The following is a 24,338-nucleotide window of genomic DNA, read 5'->3' as shown; positions in this document are numbered from 1 at the left end:
GATGGGTGCAGAAATGGAAATCATTAATGAATTTGACTGTATTTCTCCAGCAATTCTTTTGATTGTCAAATTCAATTGTCTCCTTTTGGGATATTCATTGAATTCACATGCCGTCCTCCATTGATTCATTAGTATTGACATTTAATGCTCCAGTACATATTCAGATTAGGCATTGTATTCATACCTCAGCAAAGAGGATTTAGTTTGTGTGTTCATTAACTTTAGCTTTCAAAATCTAACTATTTATCTTGTAGAACTCTGTAATCCCAGAATACACAACTACCCTCTTTTTAGTCAACTTTGTGCGCCTGTTGAAGCAAACCACTAGCCAATCATTTCTCATGGACTGGAGTGCCAACTCCTAGAGGCCAAGCCCTTTCTCCCCCCCCCCAATATTTTTGGGAGGGGGAGCCCCCCAATATTCAAAGACGGCAGCGGAGGCCAAGCAAGGAGCCCATCACAGCATGGTTTCAATGGCTGGCTCCTTCTCCTCCTCTTCCTGCCACAGAGGGGAAGGAGCGAGGAAGCAGCCCCTTGCCTGTGGTGGTAAAAGGAGGAGGAGCTGGTGGCCATTGAAGCCACGCTGCCGCCATGTTTAATTCCACCGCATGGCTCCTCCTGATGTCCTGATGTCACACACCCAATCTCGTGCACAACATCACACATGCAACATTGCCCATTCTCCCTCAGAATGGTGCCTCTGCTATGGTTTACTGTGCAAAAGAACTTCCAGTGGATTATTTTCTTAGCATCTATGCTGCCACGACAGTTTTTGTGATCTTACTGGTATGGTATGAAAATCATCATTATCATCACCATCAATTAATTTATATACTTCCTACATGCCCAAATAAGCTTCTAAGAGGTTTACAAGTATACAATCAATTATACAATCATTACGTAGCTAAAGTACACAATAAAATAATTCCATAAAAGCATTAAAATATCCAGAATTAAAATAAGACAATAAAACAAGTTAAAAAGCATAGCAATTAAAACAGTTTAAAAAGCAATCAAAACAATTAGATCAGTAAGTTCAAATTCAGGGAAATGCTTGCCTAAACAGCTGTGTCCTCAAGAGCCAACAGAATGCCAAATGCTGATGGGGTCTCTCATATTTCAGAGCCACTCCTTAGGGACCACCTAAGCCCTTATATCCCAGCTCAACCACTGGTCATTCTCCAAGTTGGCAAGACTCATCTGATAGGATCAAGAAACTGAGCCTGTAGTGTTGTTGGCCCAGTATGGTGGAACGCTCTGCTAATAGCGATTCAGCAGGCACCTTTTGTTTTAACATTTAAACACCTAGAAAACATCTTTCAGTATGGCTTTATCCACACCTCTGTTTGCCTCATCTCTTTCCCCCAGCGAAACCCACTCTTTTGCGTGGAATTGAAACAAATGGCATTCAGGTTTTCTACGGATTGCAGTTTGTTCTGATTTATCACTAAAGGGTGGGTTTTCCGGGATAAAGTGGAGTGCCAAAGGCAAAACTACATAGACCTGAGCCTAGAAAGTGTGGGAGAAGCAGAAAACTGCTAGGACTCATTCTGCCTAGGCATGAGATCAGTGGAAGTGTGGATGAGCCCTAGTAGTACACAAATCTTTTGATAAATAAATAAAAACCTCAGCATCTCCAGCTAAAGAATCAGGAAAGGAAAATCAGGAAAGAGTCAGGGGCGAAAGGAAAGACCCTCAAGAAAAGCCCCTCCCCCCAATGGATGGAGAAACAGTGTGGCCTAGGGTAAGTCAGCTTCTTAAGTTTCCCGGGTAAGGGACAATAGAGTGCCCCCTACACTGTATATATATTTGGCTTATGGAATGTATGACATTATGCAAAGTGATCCTGATGAGCACGACTTACTATATAAAGAAGCTGTGATGTGACCAAAATCAGGAGGAAGGAAGAGACTTGTGGCTGAGCTCCTTAAAAACAAGATGAGTAACTTCACAAATTTCTTCAGATAAATTGTTATGGAGTCCTTTTATGGTATGGAAAAAATAAGCAATAGACGAGACTGAACTGCGAATACGTTTCCCTTGAGACTGAAGCTGAATAAACAGCTGAGTCCCCAAGATTCCATATGGTGCTTAACTCATTGTAGCGTAGCATCTTCTGTAGGGTTATTTTCAAACAATATTTCACTTCAGGAACGGTCAGTCTCTTCATCCTTAGGGGATGTATCCTCAACTGAGCTGCTCAAGGGGGTGAGGGATGATCATCACTTTTTGCCTTCATGCACATTGGCAAGGAAGGGTCCAGCCACCCAGGCAGAAGAGTGGATATTGCAGAAGCTCTAGCAACTGAGCAGAAGACTCTGCTTTCTTCTCAGCACTGAGAGAGGGGATAACTAATGGGATGGGAAAGGGGATGGAAAGGGGAGGGGAGCCTGAAAGCGGGGCTGCCTTTAACTGAATTGATTTTGCCACAGATTTTCTTACCAGAAGTAAATGAGAGGATGACTCAGAGGTCTCCGTGATATCACAGAGGTCTCGAAACACCTTCCTATTTTTCATAGAAAGCTTACATGGTTCAAAGCAATGCTTTGACTCTGCCCAAGAGACTTCTAGGCTACTCAATACTTTGGGGGACCTAATAAGTGAGAGACGGAACCCCGTGTGCTACCATGCACCACATCAAATGACACTTCTGACTTGGCAGGCACCCCATGCAGGATTAGAAGATGCTCAAGATCCTCAGTTTGGAAGGCTGTCAGAGAAGAGTTGTCTAGGCCAAGTCCAGCATAAAGAACTGTAAAGGGTTACCACTTGGACAGCAATCTGAGGAGGCACACAAGTCTCTCAGTTACAGTCTTTCCCACTATGGTGAGATGTCCTGTATATATTTAAATTATAGCAACTATGTCTAAATTTGGAATTTATGTATCTGAATTATCACATGCTAATTTTATGCAAATCAGTGTTCCTTTTCTTACTCTCTTTTGGGTGATGCAATTCCTCTTTTCAGGGGCAAATGTGCAAGTGATTGTTTCATCTGGGGGCCTCTTTCATTTAGTGCTGGGGAGAGGGCCAAGCAGGTGAACTCACTCAATGGTCGGTACAGTGGTACCTCAGGTTACATACGCTTCAGGTTACAGACTCCGCTAACCCAGAAATAGTGCTTCAGGTTAAGAACTTTGCTTCAGGATGAGAACAGAAATCGTGCTCTGGCGGCGCAGCGGCAGCAGGAGGCCCCATTAGCTAAAGTGGTGCTTCAGGTTAAGAACAGTTTCAGGTTAAGTACGGACCTCCGGAACAAATTAAGTACTTAACCTGAGGTACCACTGTACTTGTCAAGATTAGCCACTTTCAACTGGGGTTGGGTGAATTGGGGAGGCCACAAAAACCTGAAAGCATGGGATGGATGCTTTAATTTACATACAAAACACCCCCTCACTCTATTTAATCCTAGGGAATAAGAGTGGGAGTTGCAAGCCAAAGGCAAGCCATTTTTTCCAGCCCCTGCAAAATGGGGGTCATACAGATCTGCCATATAGGGCCTTTATAAGGATTATTTTGAACTTTGAATGCTACTGTTGCTAAGCATGGAAGCCAGTATGTTGTAGTGGACAGAATATTGGGCTGGCGTTGAGGATATGTGGATTGACATCCCTGCTTAACCATAGATCTTGTTGGGTGGTCTTGGACAAAGTGCGCACTCTCTCAGTTGATTCTACCTCACACAGTAATGATAAAACTGGCCAACCATCTGCACTTGGCCCTGAGTTCCTTCAAGGAATATAACTGTGGCACATAACAAACAAATAGATTTATTCTATAAAAGCAGAGTAGAGCATCGTGATGGACATCACCATGGACCACATTATGGATCCAGATAAAAGAGATCTCAGGTGTATACAATATGGCTCATATAGTGTTTTCATGAATACAGCAACACTACGGTCAATACAGCTGTTTCCTTATTTTGGCTTTCAAGACACAAAGAGACTTCAGTCTCTGTAAGATCACATATCTGAAAAAATATGAAAGTCTTGCCACAATGTTGCTACTATTAGGAGGGGAAACTCTGAGAAATACTTGTGTTGCAAATGGCCAGGGATTCAGGAAAATGCACTTGCTATTGCTTATTTTAAGCAGCGTTGTCATTCTTTACTCGTTAGATAATTTTTTAAAAGGTAAATATTTACCAAGATCTTTAATGAGCAATAATGCTTCCCATGATATAAATGCTCCACCACCGTCATCCATGGCTCCTTGCCCTACATCCCAGCTGTCCAGATGTCCACTGACCAGGACAACCTAAAAATACAACACAGAAAGGATAATTACACAAAAGTTCTGTACTGGGACAATCATACTCTCCAGTGACCCTTCAATCGTTTTACCCATTCAGAGGATTTAATTCCTGTAGCTTGAACCATGACTGCACAAATATGTTCTTAAGTCTAATGATGGCATTGCAATTAGTTCTGTCCCAATGGGAAGTGATATAAGATGATTTTCTATTTGTATAAATGGTCAAGTTGCTGGGCTGATCATTCCAACATGCAACTGCAAGCTTATGTCAGTAATCTTTGTTGCTAGGCTTTAAATACCATAGATCAGGGTTTCCCAAACTTGGGTCTCCAGCTGTTTTTGGACTACAACTCTCATCATCCCTAGCTAGCAGGACCAGTGATCAGGGATAATAGGAATTGTAGTTCAAAAAACAGCTGGAGACCCAATTTTGGGAAATACTGCCATAGATCAACCTCTTCCCAACCTGGCTCCCATCCAGATGTTTTGGAATACAGATCCCATTATCCTTGCCCATTAGCCATGCTAGCCTAGGATGATGGGAGTTGTAGTCCAAAGCATCCAGAGAGCACCAGGTCAGGGAAGGCTGCCTTAGACTGTTATAATATGATGCACTAATATCATAGCAGAGACATCACCTTGCCGACAAAGGTCTGTATAGTTAAAACTATGGTTTTCCCAGTAGTGATGTATGGAAGTGAGAGCTGGACCATAAAGAAAGCTGATCGCCGAAGAATTGATGCTTTTGAATTATGGTGTTGGAGGAGACTCTTGAGAGTCCCATGGATTGCAAGAAGAACAAACCTCTCCATTCTGAAGGAAATCAGCCCTGAGTGCTCACTGGAAGGACAGATCGTGAAGCTGAGGCTCCAATACTTTGGCCACCTCATGAGAAGAGAAGACTCCCTGGAAAAGACCCTGATGTTGGGAAAGATGGAGGGCACAAGGAGAAGGGGACGACAGAGGACGAGATGGTTGGACAGTGTTCTTGAAGCTACCAGCATGAGTTTGGCCAAACTGCGGGAGGCAGTGGGAGACAGGAGTGCCGGGCGTGCTCTGGTCCATGGGGTCACGAAGAGTCGGACACGACTAAACGACTAAACAACAACAGCAGGAGTCATTGAGGGGCTAAACTGCATGCTATACACAAATCCTTGTAACAAAGCCAAAATCGTTTAAAATGAAAAGCAGCATCAAGAGCCTGCAATATTGATTGGAAGAGCAGTTTGGGAGAAAGACCCCTTGCCCGTCAGCTGTTTTTCCACTCAAGAATCCCCAAGATGTCCCCTGGGGTTCCTCAGATGCATATTTGCCCTTTTCAAAAGCCCAACTATTCATTCCCCAGCTAAACTTAGATTTGTTCACTGCTGTGAAAATTAATGTAAAACCCATTCTTTAACAATAACTTCTGTGCTTTTTGAAACAAAAGCAAGCCCCCTTGTGCTCACCACAAGCCCCTTTTGCCTGGAGCTGACATACCGTATTTTTCGCTCTATAAGACGCACCAGACCACAAGACGCACCTATTTTTTGGAGGAGGAAAACAAGAAAAAAAATATTCTGAATCTCAGAAGCCGGAACAGCAAGCGGGATCGCTGTGCAGTGAAAGCAGCAATCCCTCTTGCTGTTCTGGCTTCTGGGATAGCTGAGCAGCCTGCATTCACTCCGTAAGACGCACACACATTTCCCCGTACTTTTTAGGAGGGGAAAAGTGAGTCTTATAGAGCAAAAAATACGGTAGTTAGTTCCCAGTGGGAACAATGGGAGCTGGCAAGACTTAGGAAGTGGTGGTAGCTCTGCCACGGAATCTCACCGCCACAAGTTTGCTGGGAAACTTAGTTGCTGGGAATCACAAATAGGATGCTGGACTTATGTTCTTATGAAGCGTCCGAGTGAGTATATATGGGGGCGGGGCGCTAAGGTGACCCTTCAAGTGAACTGTTTACACATTGCCTTGAGTATTCCAGTAAGTGCTGTAACTCAGTGGTAGAGCAACTGTTTGGAGTGCAGAAGGTGCCAGGTGCAATTTCCAGGTAGGGCTGAGAGGGATACCTGGTGTGAAACCCTGGGGAGCCGCTGCCAGTCAGAGCTGGATGGACCATTGGTTTGACAGTTTCCTATGTTCCTGATAAAAGTAACCAATGAAAGTAAATGCACTTTAAGATACCTAGACACAGATATTGGCTCACACAGTAAATATTTCAGCAGGCCCTCTCATATTTGGCAGAAGGTGACAGGAAAGGAAGAAAAGCAAAAACAATAAATGGGATGCTGTACACAACAGAATATCGGAGATCCACCAAGACAAGTTTTTAAATAGCTGGCATGTGAACAAAAGGAGATGTGAACCATCAGAAAGAGTATGCTGGCATGACTGTCAATGGGTGAGCTGTTTTCATCAAACACTGGATGACGAAAATGCACCTATGCCTGGAAGTGAATTATGGCCTAGTTTATAAGTGAATTGAAAACCTGAATTTACACCAGAAGTGATGCCTTTCCCATAGCAGTGAAGGACTACCCTGCTAATATGGTGAGAAGTTCCCTGGCAACCATAGATTTGCGAAAAGACCTGATGGAGAATTACTTTTTGTTCCTGTGAAAGAACTCGCATTACAACAGCAGGCATCTTTGAATCCGAAAGTGGTGTAATCTGTCATGGGAGCAGAAATTGGTGGCATAAAAGTGTACGAGCAAATTTCAGAATGTTAGATAAAGAGAGGCTGCTATTCAAGTAGGTTCAGAAAGAACAGAGGAAGCTGCCTTTTACCAGGTCAGACTCTTTGACCATCTAGCCAGCAATGTGTACTCTGACTGGCAGTAACCCTCCAGAGTCTCAGACCTTTACATTAACTGAAGCCTGGAGATTGCAGTGATTTAACCTGGAACCTTCATTATGCCAAATATATGGTGTACCACTAATCCAACTCTCCTGGGGTATTTCTCCTCAGAACACCTGTAGTATGAAAAGTTATAGGATTTCAGCAAGAAGTTACAGCATATTTATGGATCAAAAGTAAAGCAGTAATAAGACTGCACCAAAATCTTTGCAGGACCAAATTGTATTAAAAACAGGTTTGTGTGTGACCACCCTGATAGAATCATGAACACAAACCATCACAAATGTGCACAATAAAACAAAGGTATCTGTAGGAGCCTCCAAAGGTTTTAATGGGGCTGACGGTTTCTTTAAATGGCAGAGTATATTGTGGTACGTCCATCCTGCTGCTTTAGGGGGGCCTCCTGCTCTGCTCTGGGACGCGGGTGGCGCTGTGGGTTAAACCACAGAGCCTAGGGCTTGCTGATCAGATGGTCGCCGGTTCGAATTCCCGTGACTGGCTGAGCTCCCGTTGCTCGGTCCCTGCTCCTGCCAACCTTGCAGTTTGAAAGCACATCAAAGTGCAAGTAGATAAATAGGTACCGCACTGGCGTGAAGGTAAACGGCATTTCCGTGCGCTGCTCTGGTCCGCCAGAAGCGGCTTAGTCATGCTGGCCACATGACCCGGAAGCTGTACGCCGGCTCCCTTGGCCAATAAAGTGGGATGAGCGCTGAAACCCCAGAGTCGTCCACGACTGGACCTAATGGTCAGGGGTCCCTTTACCCTTTACCTGCTCTGCTGAGTGGGGCCTTGGACCTCTGCCCCCAAAGTCCCATCCTGATGGCAGCACTACCTAGTAGACAAAGCAATGGATTCTTTCCAAGGCAAAACGCCCTACATACGTTCTGTGGAAATATAACATACTATTACATATTTATAAGCTCACATCATAAGAGTTCATCTTCTACAACATTTGTTTCTAATTCAGAGTTAGAGAGGTTGACCACATCTCCCTTGAACAGGCATGGCACAAACACAGGTATATCCCTCACTTAGAATCATAGAATCATAGAATCATAGAGTTGGAAGAGACCACAAGGGCCATCGAGTCCAACCCCCTGCCAAGCAGGAAACACCATCAGAGCACTCCTGACATATGGTTGTCAAGCCTCTGCTTAAAGACCTCCAAAGAAGGAGACTCCAAAACACTGCTTGGCAGCAAATTCCACTGTCGAACAGCTCTTACTGTCAGGAAGTTCTTCCTAATGTTTAGGTGGAATCTTTTTTCTTGTAGTTTGGAACCATTGCTCCGTGTCCGCTTCTCTGGAGCAGCAGAAAACAACCTTTCTCCCTCCTCTATGTGACATCCTTTTATATATTTGAACATGGCTATCATATCACCCCTTAACCTCCTCTTCTCCAGACTAAACATGCCCAGCTCCCTTAGCCGTTCTTCATAAGGCATCGTTTCCAGGCCTTTGACCATTTTGGTTGCCCTCCTCTGGACACGTTCCAGTTTGTCCGTGTCCTTCTTGAACTGTGGTGCCCAGAACTGGACACAGTACTCCAGGTGAGGTCTGACCAGAGCAGAATACAGTGGCACTATTACTTCCCTTGATCTAGATGCAATACTCCTATTGATGCAGCCCAGAATTGCATTGGCTTTTTTAGCTGCCGCGTCACACTGTTGGCTCATGTCAAGTTTGTGGTCAACCAAGACTCCTAGATCCTTTTCACATGTACTGCTCTCAAGCCAGGTGTCACCCATCTTGTATTTGTGCCTCTCATTTTTTTTGCCCAAGTGCAATACTTTACATTTCTCCCTGTTAAAATTCATCTTGTTTGTTTTGGCCCAGTTCTCTAATCTGTCAAGGTCGTTTTGAAGTGTGATCCTGTCCTCTGGGGTGTTAGCCACCCCTCCCAGTTTGGTGTCATCTGCAAATTTGATCAGGATGCCCTTGAGTCCATCATCCAAGTCATTGATAAAGATGTTGAATAAGACCGGGCCCAAGACAGAACCCTGTGGCACCCCACTAGTCACTCTTCTCCAGGATGAAGAGGAACCATTGATGAGCACCCTTTGGGTTCGGTCAGACAGCCAGTTACAAATCCACTGAGTGGTAGCATAGTCAAGTCCGCATTTTACCAGCTTCTTTACAAGAATATCATGGGGCACCTTGTCAAATGCCTTGCTGAAATCAAGGTAGGCTACATCCACTGCGTTCCCTTCATCTACCAGGCTTGTAATTCTGTCAAAAAACGAGATCAGGTTAGTCTGACATGACTTATTTTTCAGAAATCCATGCTGACTATTGGTGATCACAGTATTCCTTTCTAGGTGCTCACAGACTGTTTGCTTAATGATCTGCTCCAGAATCTTCCCTGGTATTGATGTCAGACTGACTGGGCGGTAATTATTTGGGTCCTCTCTTTTCCCCTTTTTGAAAATAGGGACAACATTTGCCCTCCTCCAGTCTGCCGGGACTTCGCCTGTTCTCCAGGAATTCTCAAAGATGACTGCCAGTGGTTCTGAGATCACATCTGCCAGTTCTTTTAATACTCTTGGATGCAGTTCATCTGGCCCTGGAGACTTGAATACATCTAAACTAGCCAAGTATTCTTGTACTATCTCCTTAGTTATTCTGGGCTGTGTTTCCTCTGCTGAATCATTTGCTCCAAATTCTTCAGGTCTTTCTTTCTTGTTTGCTAGTTCACAACCAAGAGGAACAACAACATATCCCATGCCTTCCGACGTGATTTGCAAGAGCAATGCAGCTTCCCCGATACAGGCGTACCATTTTATTTATGTTTAATATACTGAGGAAACATCAACATGTGCATTCAGGATCATGTTTTGCCTGTTTCAGAAAGGTATTTAAGGATTAGGGCTATTTCTAAGCAACCCTTCCATGTGAGCCTGGGGTTTACTACAGTTTCACAGCTAAATCATTGCCTTTTTGTCCCCGAATCCTTATCGAGGATAATAGCAGAAGAGAAATTAAATGCTGGGTACATTTCAGATGCACGATGACTAATTCAGTTTCCTGGCAGGCCAGCACTATGACGATTATCCAGCACTTGTCAGTCATGTGCTGTGTTCTCACCAGGACAAGCTGTTTTTAATAAAAACGAGGAAACCAGGCAGAGGGGGTTCTTTGTCCTCCCACTCACATATGCACAGCCATATTAGGGATTTGCTTCTTTTTTTAAAAAAGTCAGGATGCCCTAACTTCTCCCAAAGCAATCTCCCACCCCACGTTTCTTCTTATTCTCAAGTCTATTACAAGAGTGTGTAAAACATCATAGTATTCTACTACAGGACAATCTGCTTGTGTAGCAGCCCTTATGCTTTCTTTCAATAGGTTCTGAATCCAGTACAATAGGTTCCTTATGGCTCTTGCATGCTGACCTTTCAGCAAACAGGTCTGTTATGTGGCCCATCTGAAGGAAAGATTTCCTGGCCTAAAATTCACATTTTCAAAGGAGTCTTCCCTTAAAGGCAGCTGATGCATGGCAGTCAATGCATTTTCCCCTTCATGCAACACTCCTGCACAGTAACATTTCACTGTGCTATCCTGCCCGTGAGGATAGATGCTGTTGGACCAGCTTCTATCAGCCCAAGCTAGCATAGCCAATGATCAGGGATGATGGGAGATGCATCCAGCAACAGATGGAGGGCACGAGGTTGGGGAAGCTAGCAGTAGTACATGACAGGGTGACATCTCATTGTGCTATCCTCTCCATGATGGGAAATCTTGCAGAGGGAGTGGATAACTATAGGTTTACTATGGTCTCCTCTTGATTGTAAAAATCTGGTTTGATGATGCTGAACTGTCTGAGAGGGTGAGGACCCAAAATGAAAGTGTCACTAACAAAGAGGCAAACTAGATGTGATGAGCTCCTTGTCTGTTTTAAAGTAAATGGCATCCATATGGTGTCTCAATCTGGATCAAGGACATGTGGAGAGAGGATTTAACTCTTTGTACCTTCTACAGTCCTGATCTAGATTGCCCCCTCCCATGACTGCTATTTGCATTGGGAGGAAAGGCCCCATTGGCATCGATGGGAACTTTTCTCCCAATGCAAAGAGCAGCTGTTGGGGGGTGGGTTCCCCATCCTTCCCCCACCTCATGGCTGCTGTGTACTTTAAAAACACACACAGTGTAAAGGACTGGAAGAAAGTGATGTTTAATTCCACCCATTAACTTTGGCATTTGATTTTGCGGTTGTTGTTGTTTTTTTTAAAAAAAATGCTCTCCGGTTTTCTTTGTTCCTGTGGCAAGATGTGAGAGCATGAGCCCAGGACTCTCCTTTTCTCTTGTTTAATAAGCTTCATGATTTCGATAATTGCTAAGCTGGGACCTAGTACCATAAAACTTTAAAATCTAGAAAATATGGACATATGCTTTGCAAAGAGGTTGTAAAGCTACATGCACACACACAAAGAAGAAAGACTGCAAAGTTGAATCTTTCAACTTACACTTGAATCAGTTTTCTCACCATGTTGTTGTTTCTTTATTGCAAGTTGCTTATCATTTAACAGCTCCTAATTAGTAACATTTATCATTAATTTCTTGCTAACAATATTCCTGTTTTTACAGAGTTAGAGAACACATCTTTTTCCTCCCTAGCTAACAGCGAACCTAAAAACAAGTGTAGAAATATTATGATTCTGCACCACCTGTCACTAATATACCTTTCCCTCTCCAGTCAACCTCATTAAAATGGGGGGTAGGGAAGACCTAAACTAAAACAAGGGCAGGAGATTGGGCCTGTCAAGAGATCTGTGGGTCTTTTGGAGGCAGCAGATCCAAAGTCACCAGTCACTGAAATACCCTGTTTTGGGGCTTTCTGTCAGCTGCTACCATTACAAGAACTGCCAGCATCCGATTTCTGTTCACAGTGATAATTTTCAGCTATTGTTCTTACTTTGTCGTGAACATCTTCATGGTTGCTTGCCAAATAACCCCCTAGTATAATTTTTAGCCTGCCCCATTGCTGCAGTATGTTAGGGCAGAGGCTCCAGCTTCTCCAAAGTATTGGAGGGGGCCCCACACAATTCGGTACAGCTCCACCTGGTACGACGGCTGAGATCCTACCTGCCTGTGGACTGTTTAACCAAAATGCATCTCTGGGTTATTTGTGGGGCATAGGAATTCATTCATTTTCTCTCTCCAAAATATAGTCCAGCCCCCCACAAGGTCTGAGGGACAGTGGACCGGCCCCCTGCTGAAAAAAATTGCTGACCCCTGGACTAGATGACCCTTGTGGTCCCTTCTAACTCTACAATTCTTTTAAAAAAAAACAACTGCAATTTTTGACAAAGCACCACAGAAAAGCTCTTCTTATGCCAAATGTTGTTCATGTGCTGCTTACCCCAGTTGTCTTCCCCTTTCGTTTTTTCTTTATTTGATACAAATGTCAAACAGAAACACCAATGTACAAATAAAATTCTGGGACAGAGAAAAGGCCCGACAACTACAATGGCCTGACAGCTGAGCAAACAGAATATCTACTGTAGAAGAAGACAATTGTTCTCAGATTTGTCAGACAGAAGGACTTAAGGCATCATAAACAACAGGAGCTGATTATAATTCTTCAGACACTTGAATCATTAATTGTCACATATTGCACTGGAAGCATCCTTGTAATGTCAGTACAAGGATACGTCCAGCCCAAATAAAATGACTCCACTCTGCAAAAAAAGGCATCCTGCTATGATTGCCCTTTCAGGACATGGATTTAATGCCAAAGCTTCTCCGAAATGACCGTTCCCCACAGTTTACTGTACCAGAGATTTATGGCAAGAGTCCTGTCACTCTTCCACAATTCTGTTATCTCAGGTCTGGCTGCAACTAATATGAATCAAAACAAGCCCTTAAATGCAAGCTTCTGAGTCAAAGAGTGAAAATTGCATTCATTTAATTTTTTGTTGTTGTTATAACAGCTGCTTGCCCAGTTGCAGTGTTGATCTCCTTGAGCACCCCATCCCAAAATCTCACTACCTATGGGCACTGCTGACTACAATCCCACAAAAGTTCTGGGGGCATTGCAACCAGCTTGTGTGCCAATCCTACGGGGGTATAATACCATCTGTCAATTGTTTTTAATGTATTTTCACTGATATACACAGAAGCAGACTGTGACGCCTTCACCCTGCATATGCTGTCCCACTGAGTAGAAGGAATTTCCTCTGCTTCTTATGGAGAATGTTGTTCACGTGCTGTTTGCCAGCTCTACAATTCTACAAATCTTACTTCAACGCTGACAATGGGACAGCGCAGTCCACCACAACTGAGGTAGCAGGCTACTTTGAGGGTCCCAGGGCACGGCATGCAGAATTCGCAGCTTTGTCCTCCAGCCGAGAGAAGGTTCAGGAGGAACAGGGGAGAGGCTGCTGCTTCACTCTGCCTAGGGATGGAGATGGCTGTGCCCTTATCCCACAGTAGCTTGGTGGTCAGAATTCTGTAAAGAGAAGCTGATTGTGGGATATTTATCAGGTGCATAAGTGTGGTAGGGTGTGTGGTTAAAGTGGTGTCTGTTGGTTTCCTAAACAAGATCTCTCTCTCTCTCTCTCTCTCTCTCTCTCTGTGTGTGTGTGTGTGTGTGTGTGTAGAATGAGATTTCTCAGGAGGAAGAGGGCACATCTTTTTAAAAAGCTACATTTAGTCTGGTTTTGATACTACTATAGGACTAATGAAGAACGAAATCGATGACCAACAGCAAACAGGCTAACTGGGGGAGAGGAGCAATTAGTTCCCTGAGAAACAAAAGACATCTGGGAGGTAGAGCAGAGCAAGCGTACAGCCTGGGTCGGCCAATTCAGGTGGTATGTCGAAACAGACTTCATTGTGTTTTCTTTGCCACACTAAAGTTAAGAGCGCTATGCTCTCCGAGGTCTCTTTCATTATCTACATTCCATGTAGCCAATTAGCAGGCATGAGGGTATTCTCTGACTAGTGGCGGGGAGTGACAAAGAGGATGTGCCTTTATATCCCATTAGTGCTCTTCCTTTCAGCCTCTAAGAGGTCACGAGGAAACCAGACACTTTACTTCCAAGACATAAAAAAGCAAAATAGATGCTCCCCCAACCCCTGCCATGCACACCCTGGCTGCCCCCGTTAAAAGACTGAATCCTGGATCACCCTGCCGGCAGACAAAACGCGAAGCAGAGAAGACTGAATGGCCATACAAAGCCTGCTTTAAGGAACTTGCCACTGAAGAACACACCAGGGGAACACATCCAGCAGCTCATGGATAGCTCTTGTGAGTCCCCGTAACAAGTCGCTCCTCGTAATTCATGAAGACGTAAACCAGGGCTGGAAAAAATGTACTGCGGATCAGCATGGATTGAAACGCAGAAGTGTGTGCATGCGTATCCAAATGCTTCACAACTGCCTAGGAAGCAATTGGATACTGACAAGCTGGAACGTGTGGAGAGGATGCCACCAAGATGATCAAGGGTCTGGAAATGAAGCCTTGTGAGGAACGGTTGAGGGAGTTGTGTATGTTTAGCCTACAGAAGAGGAGACTGAGAGGTGATATGATAGCCATCTTCAAATATCTGAAGGGCTGTCACATGGGAAATGGAACAAGCTTTTTTTCTGTTGCTCCAACTAAACATTAGTCAGAACTTTCTAATGGTAAGGGCTGTTCCAGCAGTGGAATGGACTACCTTGGAAGGTGGTGTGCTCTCTTTCATTGGATGTTTTTAAACAGAGGTTGGATGGCCATCTGCCAGGGATTCAGCCATGATTCCTACATTTCATCGGACTGGACTAGATGGTCATTGGGATTTCTTCCAACTCTACAATTCTATGATTCTAAATTTTCAGTCATTATACCACTAATGTTGGGTGTATGGCTTTTATTTATTATCCAGGTGTGTATACATTTACTTAGTTTTCATAATTTAGTCTGCCTTTCTGGCTAGCCATGACCAGGATAAAGAGCCACTGAATTGCCCTGTGCTTATTGTGGTCTATACAGCCCAATATTGTCTGTTCCAGACTCCCCCAACCTGGAACCTTTCAAATGTTTCATAAAACAACTCCCATCAGCTCTCTAACCCAGCCAAAGTATATGGAGGGTATGAGATCGGCCTAGTGATAGCTCTCCAAGGTCCCTGGTGTGGAGATCTCTCCCAAACCTTGAGACTTGTTATAACTGCATTGAAACTGGAGCCACCTTCTGCATGTTCTCTCCCACTGAGCTATGGGAATGAATGCCTCAAATGGCCAATGAGGGCATACTGTGAATCCTGCTCAGCACATATGCACAACAGGAGGATCAGGGTGGAGCTCAATCCTGGGTCTTAAGAGACTTCCTTATAGGACAAAGAATGGTCACTGTTATTGATCTCAAGTAATGTACCTCTGATATCCAGTAGTGGCAATTTATTTTACTTTGTTTATGTATATGTGTGTGTGCTTATAGATATATATTTGTGTGTGTGCACGTGTGGGCATGCACAGAGTCAGATAGAGAGAGATAAGGAGCTCTAGAAGCTAAGTCTGCGTAACCTTTGGCTCAAATTAAGCCTTGGTCCCCAATTTCCCAAAAAAATGGCTTTATCTGGACTCTTCTCTCCCCAACTTTTCTTTTCCTTCGCATTTCGGCTTCAGAACAAAGCCAGATCACCCTTTGCATCCTCATTATTTTTTCATAGTTTACTGATCTTTCATTAGCTGCTTAGAAAGCCAACGCAACTGAAGAAGCAAAGCATCTGCTTTGTGAGCCGGTATTTTAAAATTACAGTTTCATTACACTCCCCCCCCTCCCAAGGCTTACTGACGGGGAACATAATGCTGAAACAAACAAATCACAGAGAAGTCAAAACAAATACTTTCCTTCGATTCATTTTCTTGACAGCTTTCACTGACGGACTATAATTCCCTCTCCCTTCCCCCACCCCCATGCCCAATCTTGAAAGAATTTCAGAGCTGGCATCCCATCTTGTGAACAGCTTTCAGGCGCATGAACAAAGTGAAGCGGGCTCTGTTTTTAACGGCAAGCCTCAAGTCAGTGATGTGGAGAGCTCTGGCACCGCTACAAAGGGCAGGCAGAATGGGTGCAGTCTAAACAGATATGGCTGTTTGGTTTCTGTTCCGGAACTGCTGAGCACAGAAGTAAACTGCACGGACCATGTTTGCTTGCTCTGAATATCCCAAATAGTGAAGGCTTGATTAAGGGGGCCCCTTTTCTTTCATCTGACCAAAAATGAAAAGGGGGAAAAGAAAAGGGGGGGGGAAGTAGCCCAGGGAGTTGCCTCAGTATAACTGTTTATTTTAATGTTGTGTGCTTTCAAAAGTACATCTGCTACAACTGCACACAACAGCTTAAGGAGAAATTTGGTTTTGACACATCCACAATCTAACAGCAGGAAATTTGGAATTCACACACTTGTTTCAGCTCCTGCCATTTATGCCGAAGTATTCAGCCATCACTTACAGGGGAGATCCTGAAATTTCTCATTCTGAATTCAATACGAAGCCATAATGTTGCCACAGAAATGTCTCCTGAAGTGAAATTTGAAGCAAATCAGGGGAATTTTTCTTTCAGAAAGAAGTTCCAGAGGTTTTCAAGGAAAGCCTTCTTTCATTAAAACTATTGTTTTTCATTTGGAGTGTTGCTGGTGGCCTGAATGTCCCGGGCAATCCATCATTTCTACTAAAGCAAAATGGAGGTTTTTCTTAGCAGGCCAGAATGAGGTATATTAAACCATTTTGACAAGCCCTGAGATTTTTCTCAGGCAGAGTTCAGCACATCACCTTGTTTTGTAGATGCCTTGAATTGAACTACAATTATAAGCTGATAATCTGCATAAATCTGAACACACCTGGTTGCTGAGGGACATGTCAACATGGTGATACTTAAGTAATAAAAGATGTTTCAGAATTTCCCTTTTCACTTATCTGCTAACTATTGATACACATGTGACTGTCAGTTGTGTGTAGAATCCACTGCTGTTAAACAAGGTGCCCCAAAATTGCTGACAGAGAGCTGTTTCGTTTTATGCTTAAAGCTAATCAAAGTGCAAGAGTGCAAGTGATATGTATTCCCAAGTCCAAATAGCATGCTCCTATTGATTCAACCTAAAATGGGAATGGTTTGTTTGTTTTGGTGCCACAAGATTATATTATTTGACATGTTTCATATCCTGCCTGTCTTCCAAGGAGCTCAAGGCAGCATACATGATTCTGCCCCATGCATTTTCTCCTCAGAACAACCCTGTGAGGTAAGCTGATGAGCCGCCCAAGAACACCCAGTGAATTCCATGAACATAAGATGAGGCCAATGGCCCATCTAGTCCAGGATCCTGTTCTCATTGTGGCTGACCAGATTCCTGAGGGAAGCCTGCATAAGCACAAAAGCAGTCTGCCCGCCTGTGATTCCCAGCAACTAGTACTCAAGGGAAATTTTAACCTAGATCTTCCAAGTGCTAGCCCAACACTCAAACCATTACACCACACTGTGCTTCATGTTCATGTTCTGGATCTTAACATTACGATTCAGTTTGCTGTCTATTCTAATTCTCAAGTGCATATCTTGTACTTGGATCAATGAAAAGATGGTGAACATTTTTTTTTAAAAAAGGAGTACAATAAATTCTCGGGTTGTGTCCTCATCTAATTGGTTAATGCTGTTCCTTAAACCTACTGCCATGTTGATTTGCTTCCTGAATCAATGGGATTTCAGCCGACAGTAAAACACATACACCACTGATTTAGGTGCACAAAATATTCTCTATATTACATCTAAAGCAACAGTTGCAGAGCTTGCATTCTCTGATTTAACTGCTCCAGCTTTCTCCTTTTCTTGCTTATTGAGGTCTATTACTTCAAAAGACCTGCTAGACTGCATTCCTGCATTTGCGGCTTGCCAGAGCTGATGAAGAAGCTTTCGCTACCTGTCTACTGAATACCTACAAATTTTCTATAAAACATTGGTTGGGGATTTATACTGGATCATTCACACATCATTCCTCAGTATTATTTGTTCTCTGATGCTTCCACAGCGTTACCCCCACTGGAAGGTCACTCAGATGTTATAATGGAACAAAAATGAGACAACCCCCACCCCAAACCTTGAACATTTGTGGTACGAAAAGTTACAGGATTTCAGCTGGAAGCTATGCACAGGGACATGCACAGAAAACTTCTGCAGGTGCGAACAATACTGAAAGCAGTATAACAACCACAATACCATCATAAGCACAAATTCTCATGCACAATAAAGGGGATGTATGAAGGGGCCCAGTGTGATGATGCAAAGGACAAAGAAAGGATGACTGTCAGCCTATAGGTGGAATGGGCTGAGGATCTGTTATACTGAACTGTCTAAAAGGTGAGGTGACATGTACATGTAAAAAAAGAAACAGTGGAATAGATTCTCCAAAACCTGACCATATGTTTATTAGGTTTTACTTGAGGTTTTTAATCACACAGAAGTTCTGCAAGAATATATTGATGCTGTAAATCAAATCCCTCGAACACCAGAGCCAGTGTGATGTAGTGGTTAAGAGCGGTAGACTTGTAATCTGGTGAACCGGGTTCGCTTCCCCGCTCCTCCACATGCAGCTGCTGGGTGACCTTGGGCCAGTCACACTTCTCTGAAGTCTCTCAGCCCCACTCACCTCACAGAGTGTTTGTTGTGGGGGAGGAAGGGAAAGGAGAATGTTAGCCACTTTGAGACTCCTTCGGGTAGTGATAAAGCAGGATATCAAATCCAAACTCCTCCTTTATATACAGTTGGAAGGGATGAGCTAAGACACTCAAGTTAATGTGACATTTGCCCCTAACAAGTGCAAAGGTCGCTATGGTACTTCATATCCCACAAGCATCCCGATTTCAGTAGGACATCCTGGAATTACAGAAGCTACTGATTGGATCCTGGAATGTCCCATTTTTTGGTCTGGTGTTCTGGTGTGAGTTAGCTGGCTTGCACCAGACTAAAAGACGCTATCTTTTTGGTCTTTCACTCTTGTGTGAATCAGCAGACTCCCAGGAGAACGTGGGACCAAAAAACAAGCATCCCGGTTTTGATTAGCGGGATGGTGGAGGGTATGGTATTTTTCCTTGTCACCTGATCCCAAAAACTGATGTGCAAGTTGAACTAGGACTGCAGCTTTAAGATGGGGGGTTGATCAAGAAGACCTCTCATGAATCTCTTCCAGCACAGTGGTTTCAATTGTTAAAAACTGAGATTTGGACAAAGAAGAACCCATAAGAATGGTGGAAATGATATTGAAGTGCTGGAGCACTTTACCCTATTATGAAAATTGCTGTCTCTAAATTGTAGTCTTTTGGAAGAAGAGAACCTTTTACAATTCAGACAGCACAATTGAAAAAAGATCTAAAGACAGAAATCAAAGAAGATTTAAAGGAAATTATGATGACTCGAATATGTGAGCAGGTTCATATGTGTCCAAACTATCATGTACACTTCTGCATAAGCTACTACTCTGTATCGGCAACTATGCTACTTTAGAAATATGCACTTGGTGTGGTTGTGTATGGAGAAACAAATAAATGTGGCAGAGATATATGTATTAACAATAAGACTTTGGGTTTTGGCACTGGTGGCAAGCTGGCTTGTCCTACAACACTTGATAGACAATAGATCACTCTCAATTTGTAGTTAATGCTGCTTCAGCTAAAGTCATTGTTTGTTTTATAAAATGCCTATGCAAACAGCATCTCATTCAAAAACAACAACAAATGCTTATGAGATTAATAAAGCCATAAAACCTGCCTTACTAATTGTTAACACTTGGGAAAACCAGAATGCATGGCATCATTTACATTTTAACAGAGAGAGAGAAAATTATCAATGTGTCACTATACCTGCAATTCATCATTCTATACAGCTCAGCGAGTACATTACAGTCACAGAAATTGCATTGAATAACATTTTAAATCCTTTCCCCTCAAGGGTCCTGTGCATCTGATTATACAACACAGAATTATCTGCAAACATTGGAATGGTGTGCTGAGTTCATAGATTTTAAAGGCCTTGCAGCATGTGGGTATAATCACTTCTTGCTCGCCTCTCCCACATGTTATGCAATATCCTTTGCAAATGATATACAATAAATCGAATGAATGTGCTTAATGTTTGTCATAAATCTGCTTTGGCTGCAACATTTAGGAATTCACTTAAGGCAGATATATTTAAAAAAAAGCTGAGCTCTTTCCCTTCTCAAGAATAAACTCAAACTTGACTATCTTTCTTTAAACACGAAATGTGTTCCGCACATCACCTGCAACCTATTCTCTTTCATCTTTTAAAGTTCTCCTCCAATTCTATCAGAGTAGATTAAAATTGATAACTGGCTTCAAGAACTGTTGATCCTCTTTGAAGTTGGGGAGTTTGCCAGAGAACCCATTTAATTTAATGAAACCAAAATAGGGCAGGTCAAGAGGACATCCCCAAAGCATCGCCCAGAATCAAGTGGTTGAGTCAAAGGAATTGCCAGGCATGGTCATGTGAGTAGAGAAATACAAGTAGCTTTTTTATATCGTTTTTTTTAGTGCCCTTCAAACACTTACAGGTTGAAGTTTCTGTCTTTTAATTCAAGAAAGAAATCAGCAGTGCCTTTTCTTACCTGATCATTTAAAAAGTCAGATTAAGGATGCAATTATATGCGCAATTACCCTGAAGTATCCTTACTCTTGTGTTTCAAGGGATGAAGTAAATAGCTATGGATGGTGCTTTAATTGCCTTAGATCCATTTTTAAGACATGTCTATATGGCCCTTTAAAAAGGCAATTTAAAAAATGCAAACCATATTTTCAGAGGTGTGCATTTTTCATTCACAGGATGACTGCTTAATGTATCCTTATGAATGCATGTGTGAAAATAGTTCTGAAAAGTAGTTCACCCATGCAGCCTGTTCCAACATGTTCCTCTCACCTGAATGTGGATTAAAAAGGAACAAAATCAAATCCAGTTCACAGACCCATGATAACCTTCAAAGAGGTTGTAGTGACATCCCACTATGGCAGGTGGGGTGCAGCCAATCCATCTACAGCATTGATGATGCTTTGTCACTCTCAGCAGCATCCTATACATGTCTATTCAGAATTAAGGTCCAATGAACAAAGCAGCTGCTCTGCCACGGAGATACAGTTTGCATCTCTGTCTGTTGAGAGAGTCATTATTTTTATTGCTTCAGTCACTGTCCAGAAAAGCAAATCTGAAATGCAGTGATCAGCATATATATTGCTCTGACTCCTTTTATGAAAGTGTCTCCACAACTTGCATAATAATAATAATAATAATAATAATAATAATAATAATAATAATTTATTATTTATACCCCGCCCATGTGGCTGAGCTTCTCCAGCCACTCTGGGCGGCTCCCAATCAAGTGTTAAAAACAGTACAGTGCTAAATATTAAAAACTTCCCTGAACAGGGCTGCCTTCAGATGTCTTTTAAATATAGGATAGCTGCTTATTTCCTTCACATCTGAAGGGAGGGTGTTCCACGGGGTGGGCGCCACTACCGAGAAGGCCCTCTGTCTGGTTCCCCGTAACCTCACTTCTCGCAATGAGGGAACTGCCAGAAGGCCCTTGACGCTGGATCTCAGTGTCTGTGCTGAACGATGGGGGTGAAGACGCTCCTTCAGGTATACAGGACTGAGGCCGTTTAGGGCTTTAAAGGTCAGCACCAACACTTTGAATTCTAAAACTTTAAACATAAAACCCCAGGAAACGTTGTCAAATGCTTTCTCAGTGTCTAAAAAAAATCAAAGGTCCAATGAGTTCAATAAGACTTACTTTCAGATAAGCGTGTATTGCAGGGGTGGGGGACATGTGGTCCTCTATATGATGCTGAGGTTCTCAATTCTCAAAAGCTCCAGCCATATGGTTTTGAGGCTCCCAGCTCCAGCCAGTATAGCTAATAATCAAGACTGGTGACTGGGAGCAGGCACTGGGACCATATAACACAGGTCCTAAAAGATCTACATTGGCATATATTGGAGAAAATAACATTCAGAATGCATGCTGTTAAGAGAAAATTGAATTTAAATGTGTCTGTTAGGCAAACTTACATGCAAAAACGCATATAGCAAGAGGAATTTGTACTAAAATGCTAATGGATTTTCATGATGACTAAAACCAGTGTTGAAATGTGGAGAATGAAACAAAATCAGAAGAATACGAAACCGAGAGAAAACGAAATGGATACAAGTGCTCATCCCTAGCTACCAGTTTGACTAACTGTTCCCAGGAAAATTTTCCTCTACACTTTTCAACATGGGGAAAGAACCACACAACACTCACTTCTTTTATGTCCCCTGTGCAAAATCATGGTTGCACTGATAGTTGTATTCATATTCCACCCAAAACAGTGATTTTCAAACTCTCCATTATCATCTTCAGTAATCCTCTTTTCCATACTGAATCATGTCTCTAAGATTCTGCAAGCAATACAATATAAAAGACTATCTTTTCCCTTTCCCTTTCCTCTCCTCCTTTATTTAATATGGACAGTTCTGTTAACCTGAAAGCTAGAATGCTATTTTGTTCTTTTTAGTTGGTTCTCTGAAAATTATTACAATACTGATTCTACCCGGCAGTGGCGGAGCTTCATACTCCGACACCGGGGGGAGGAGAGCAGGTGGGGGCGGGGCACACTGCGTGTTCTGGGGGCAGGGCACCCAGGATGAGCGGGGGGCAGCCGCGATGGCACCTTGCTGGGCTCACGCTGCCAGGGGCGGTACGCTCCCCCCGCACTCCTCTTCCTCTGCCAGTGCTATCTGGATAGCTCTGTCTTTTGGAACAGAATGGCTTCCTGCATTTAAAAAAATAAAATAAAAACACATCATTTTAAAGGATTCCACATTCACAGTTCCTACCAAAAAACAAAACAAACAAAAGAAGAGTGAACAAGTTGTGTCCACTTTAGATAATTACTTCCAAGTGCCTTCAGGATTACCACAGGTGAAGTGCAAGAAGAAAGATAATTCTTTTTGCAGGTAATGCAAAGTGACAGTAGTCGAACTGCATTGACTTTAGTGGTGTCACTTAGAGATTACAGTAATGTAAATGAACATTATAAGTCAGTTAGTCCCTGGAACATTTTCGGCTACATTTTTCAAAAATGGGTGAAGAACCACTACACTCACTTCTCTTATGCCCCCAGTGCAAACCCATGATTGCAATCATGTTAGTTGCTTTCATATTCCATGGTTTTCAAAATTTCCATTTTCCTCTTCAGGAACCCCCTTTTCTACATCAACTTATATGCTGTAGAATCCTTGTGCAATACAGAGACCACCTTAGGACACACCCTGATCTCAGTTCATGCATAGCATGGGTTTGGGCCTGTCACTTACCCTGTGTCAACTGATGGCACCCAACTTCCCCCCATGGCTGCATATTGCAAAGGGAGATCAGTATGGTTGAGTCAGCTGCAATTTAGGGTAATGGCCCTTACAAATCACTTCAGTTGTCAGGCGTAAATGGAACTTTATAACAAAAAATAGCAAATGGGCTCAAAGTTAAGATGTGGAATATGCTCTGTGGGAGGCATGCCTTTCTGTAACATAGTGCAGGTTCAGGTATCTATCCCCCCTCCCCCTGTTTTCGCATTCGCCACAGTATACATGTGGAAAGATCTGAGTTATCTGAAAGGCTCCAACACATGAGCAGGAGTGCCAACCATTTAACCTGGCAAATTAATGACAGCCAGGCTATTCATCATTGTGTGTGTGTATACATGTATATCAATAAAACTAAAGCTACTATACCACATGAAACAACATCACCCCAAAACCAAAATCATAGCAGCACACTTTGAAACTGTCTAAGGAGTCAAGGAAATAACTCGGCGGCCTCCTCCAACCATACTGTTAAAGCTCAAGGCAGGACTGATTGAGATTTGGTGAAAACTCAATTCTGACATCGCAGAATAGATGGATAAATACTGTACATGTTAGGCTCTCTTATTATTATGTCCACAGCTCCAGAAATACAATATATGAGCAGCTGTAAACATGATGAATGGATAGGCCTGCATACTAAGCCCCTGCGGACATCGTCCATTCAGCAAGTTAGAGTATACTGCAATGTGGATAGTAAAGTGGTTGCCGAATCCTACGTGTGCTGGTCCTCTTCAAAAAGCTCTGACCAACAATAATCCTATGACACAGTGACTCTAGAAGTCCTTGTGTAGAAGAACAAACAAAAACCATTTTAAGGCTGCTTCATACACTGGATCTGTTCATATACAATGTTTAAACCACAGTTTGGCAT

The 24,338-nt window shown here is 42.9% G+C and overlaps 1 protein-coding gene across 4 annotated transcripts in view; it reads right to left on the bottom strand.

Moving 5' to 3' along the window:
- CPQ (carboxypeptidase Q) overlaps positions 1–24,338 on the bottom strand; it is a 182,979-nt gene that overhangs the window by 63,600 nt on the left and 95,041 nt on the right. For all 4 annotated transcript variants that reach the window (XM_079984743.1, XM_079984742.1, XM_079984744.1 and 1 more), the window contains one exon: positions 4,149–4,260. In XM_079984743.1, coding sequence (XP_079840869.1) covers positions 4,149–4,260 — 112 coding nt within the window. The remainder of the gene's footprint in view (positions 1–4,148; positions 4,261–24,338) is intronic.

The sequence above is a fragment of the Podarcis cretensis genome (assembly GCF_951804945.1).
Source record: "Podarcis cretensis genome assembly, chromosome: 7".
Lineage (NCBI taxonomy): Eukaryota > Metazoa > Chordata > Lepidosauria > Squamata > Lacertidae > Podarcis > Podarcis cretensis.
This window is presented reverse-complemented; position numbering and strand designations above follow the sequence as displayed.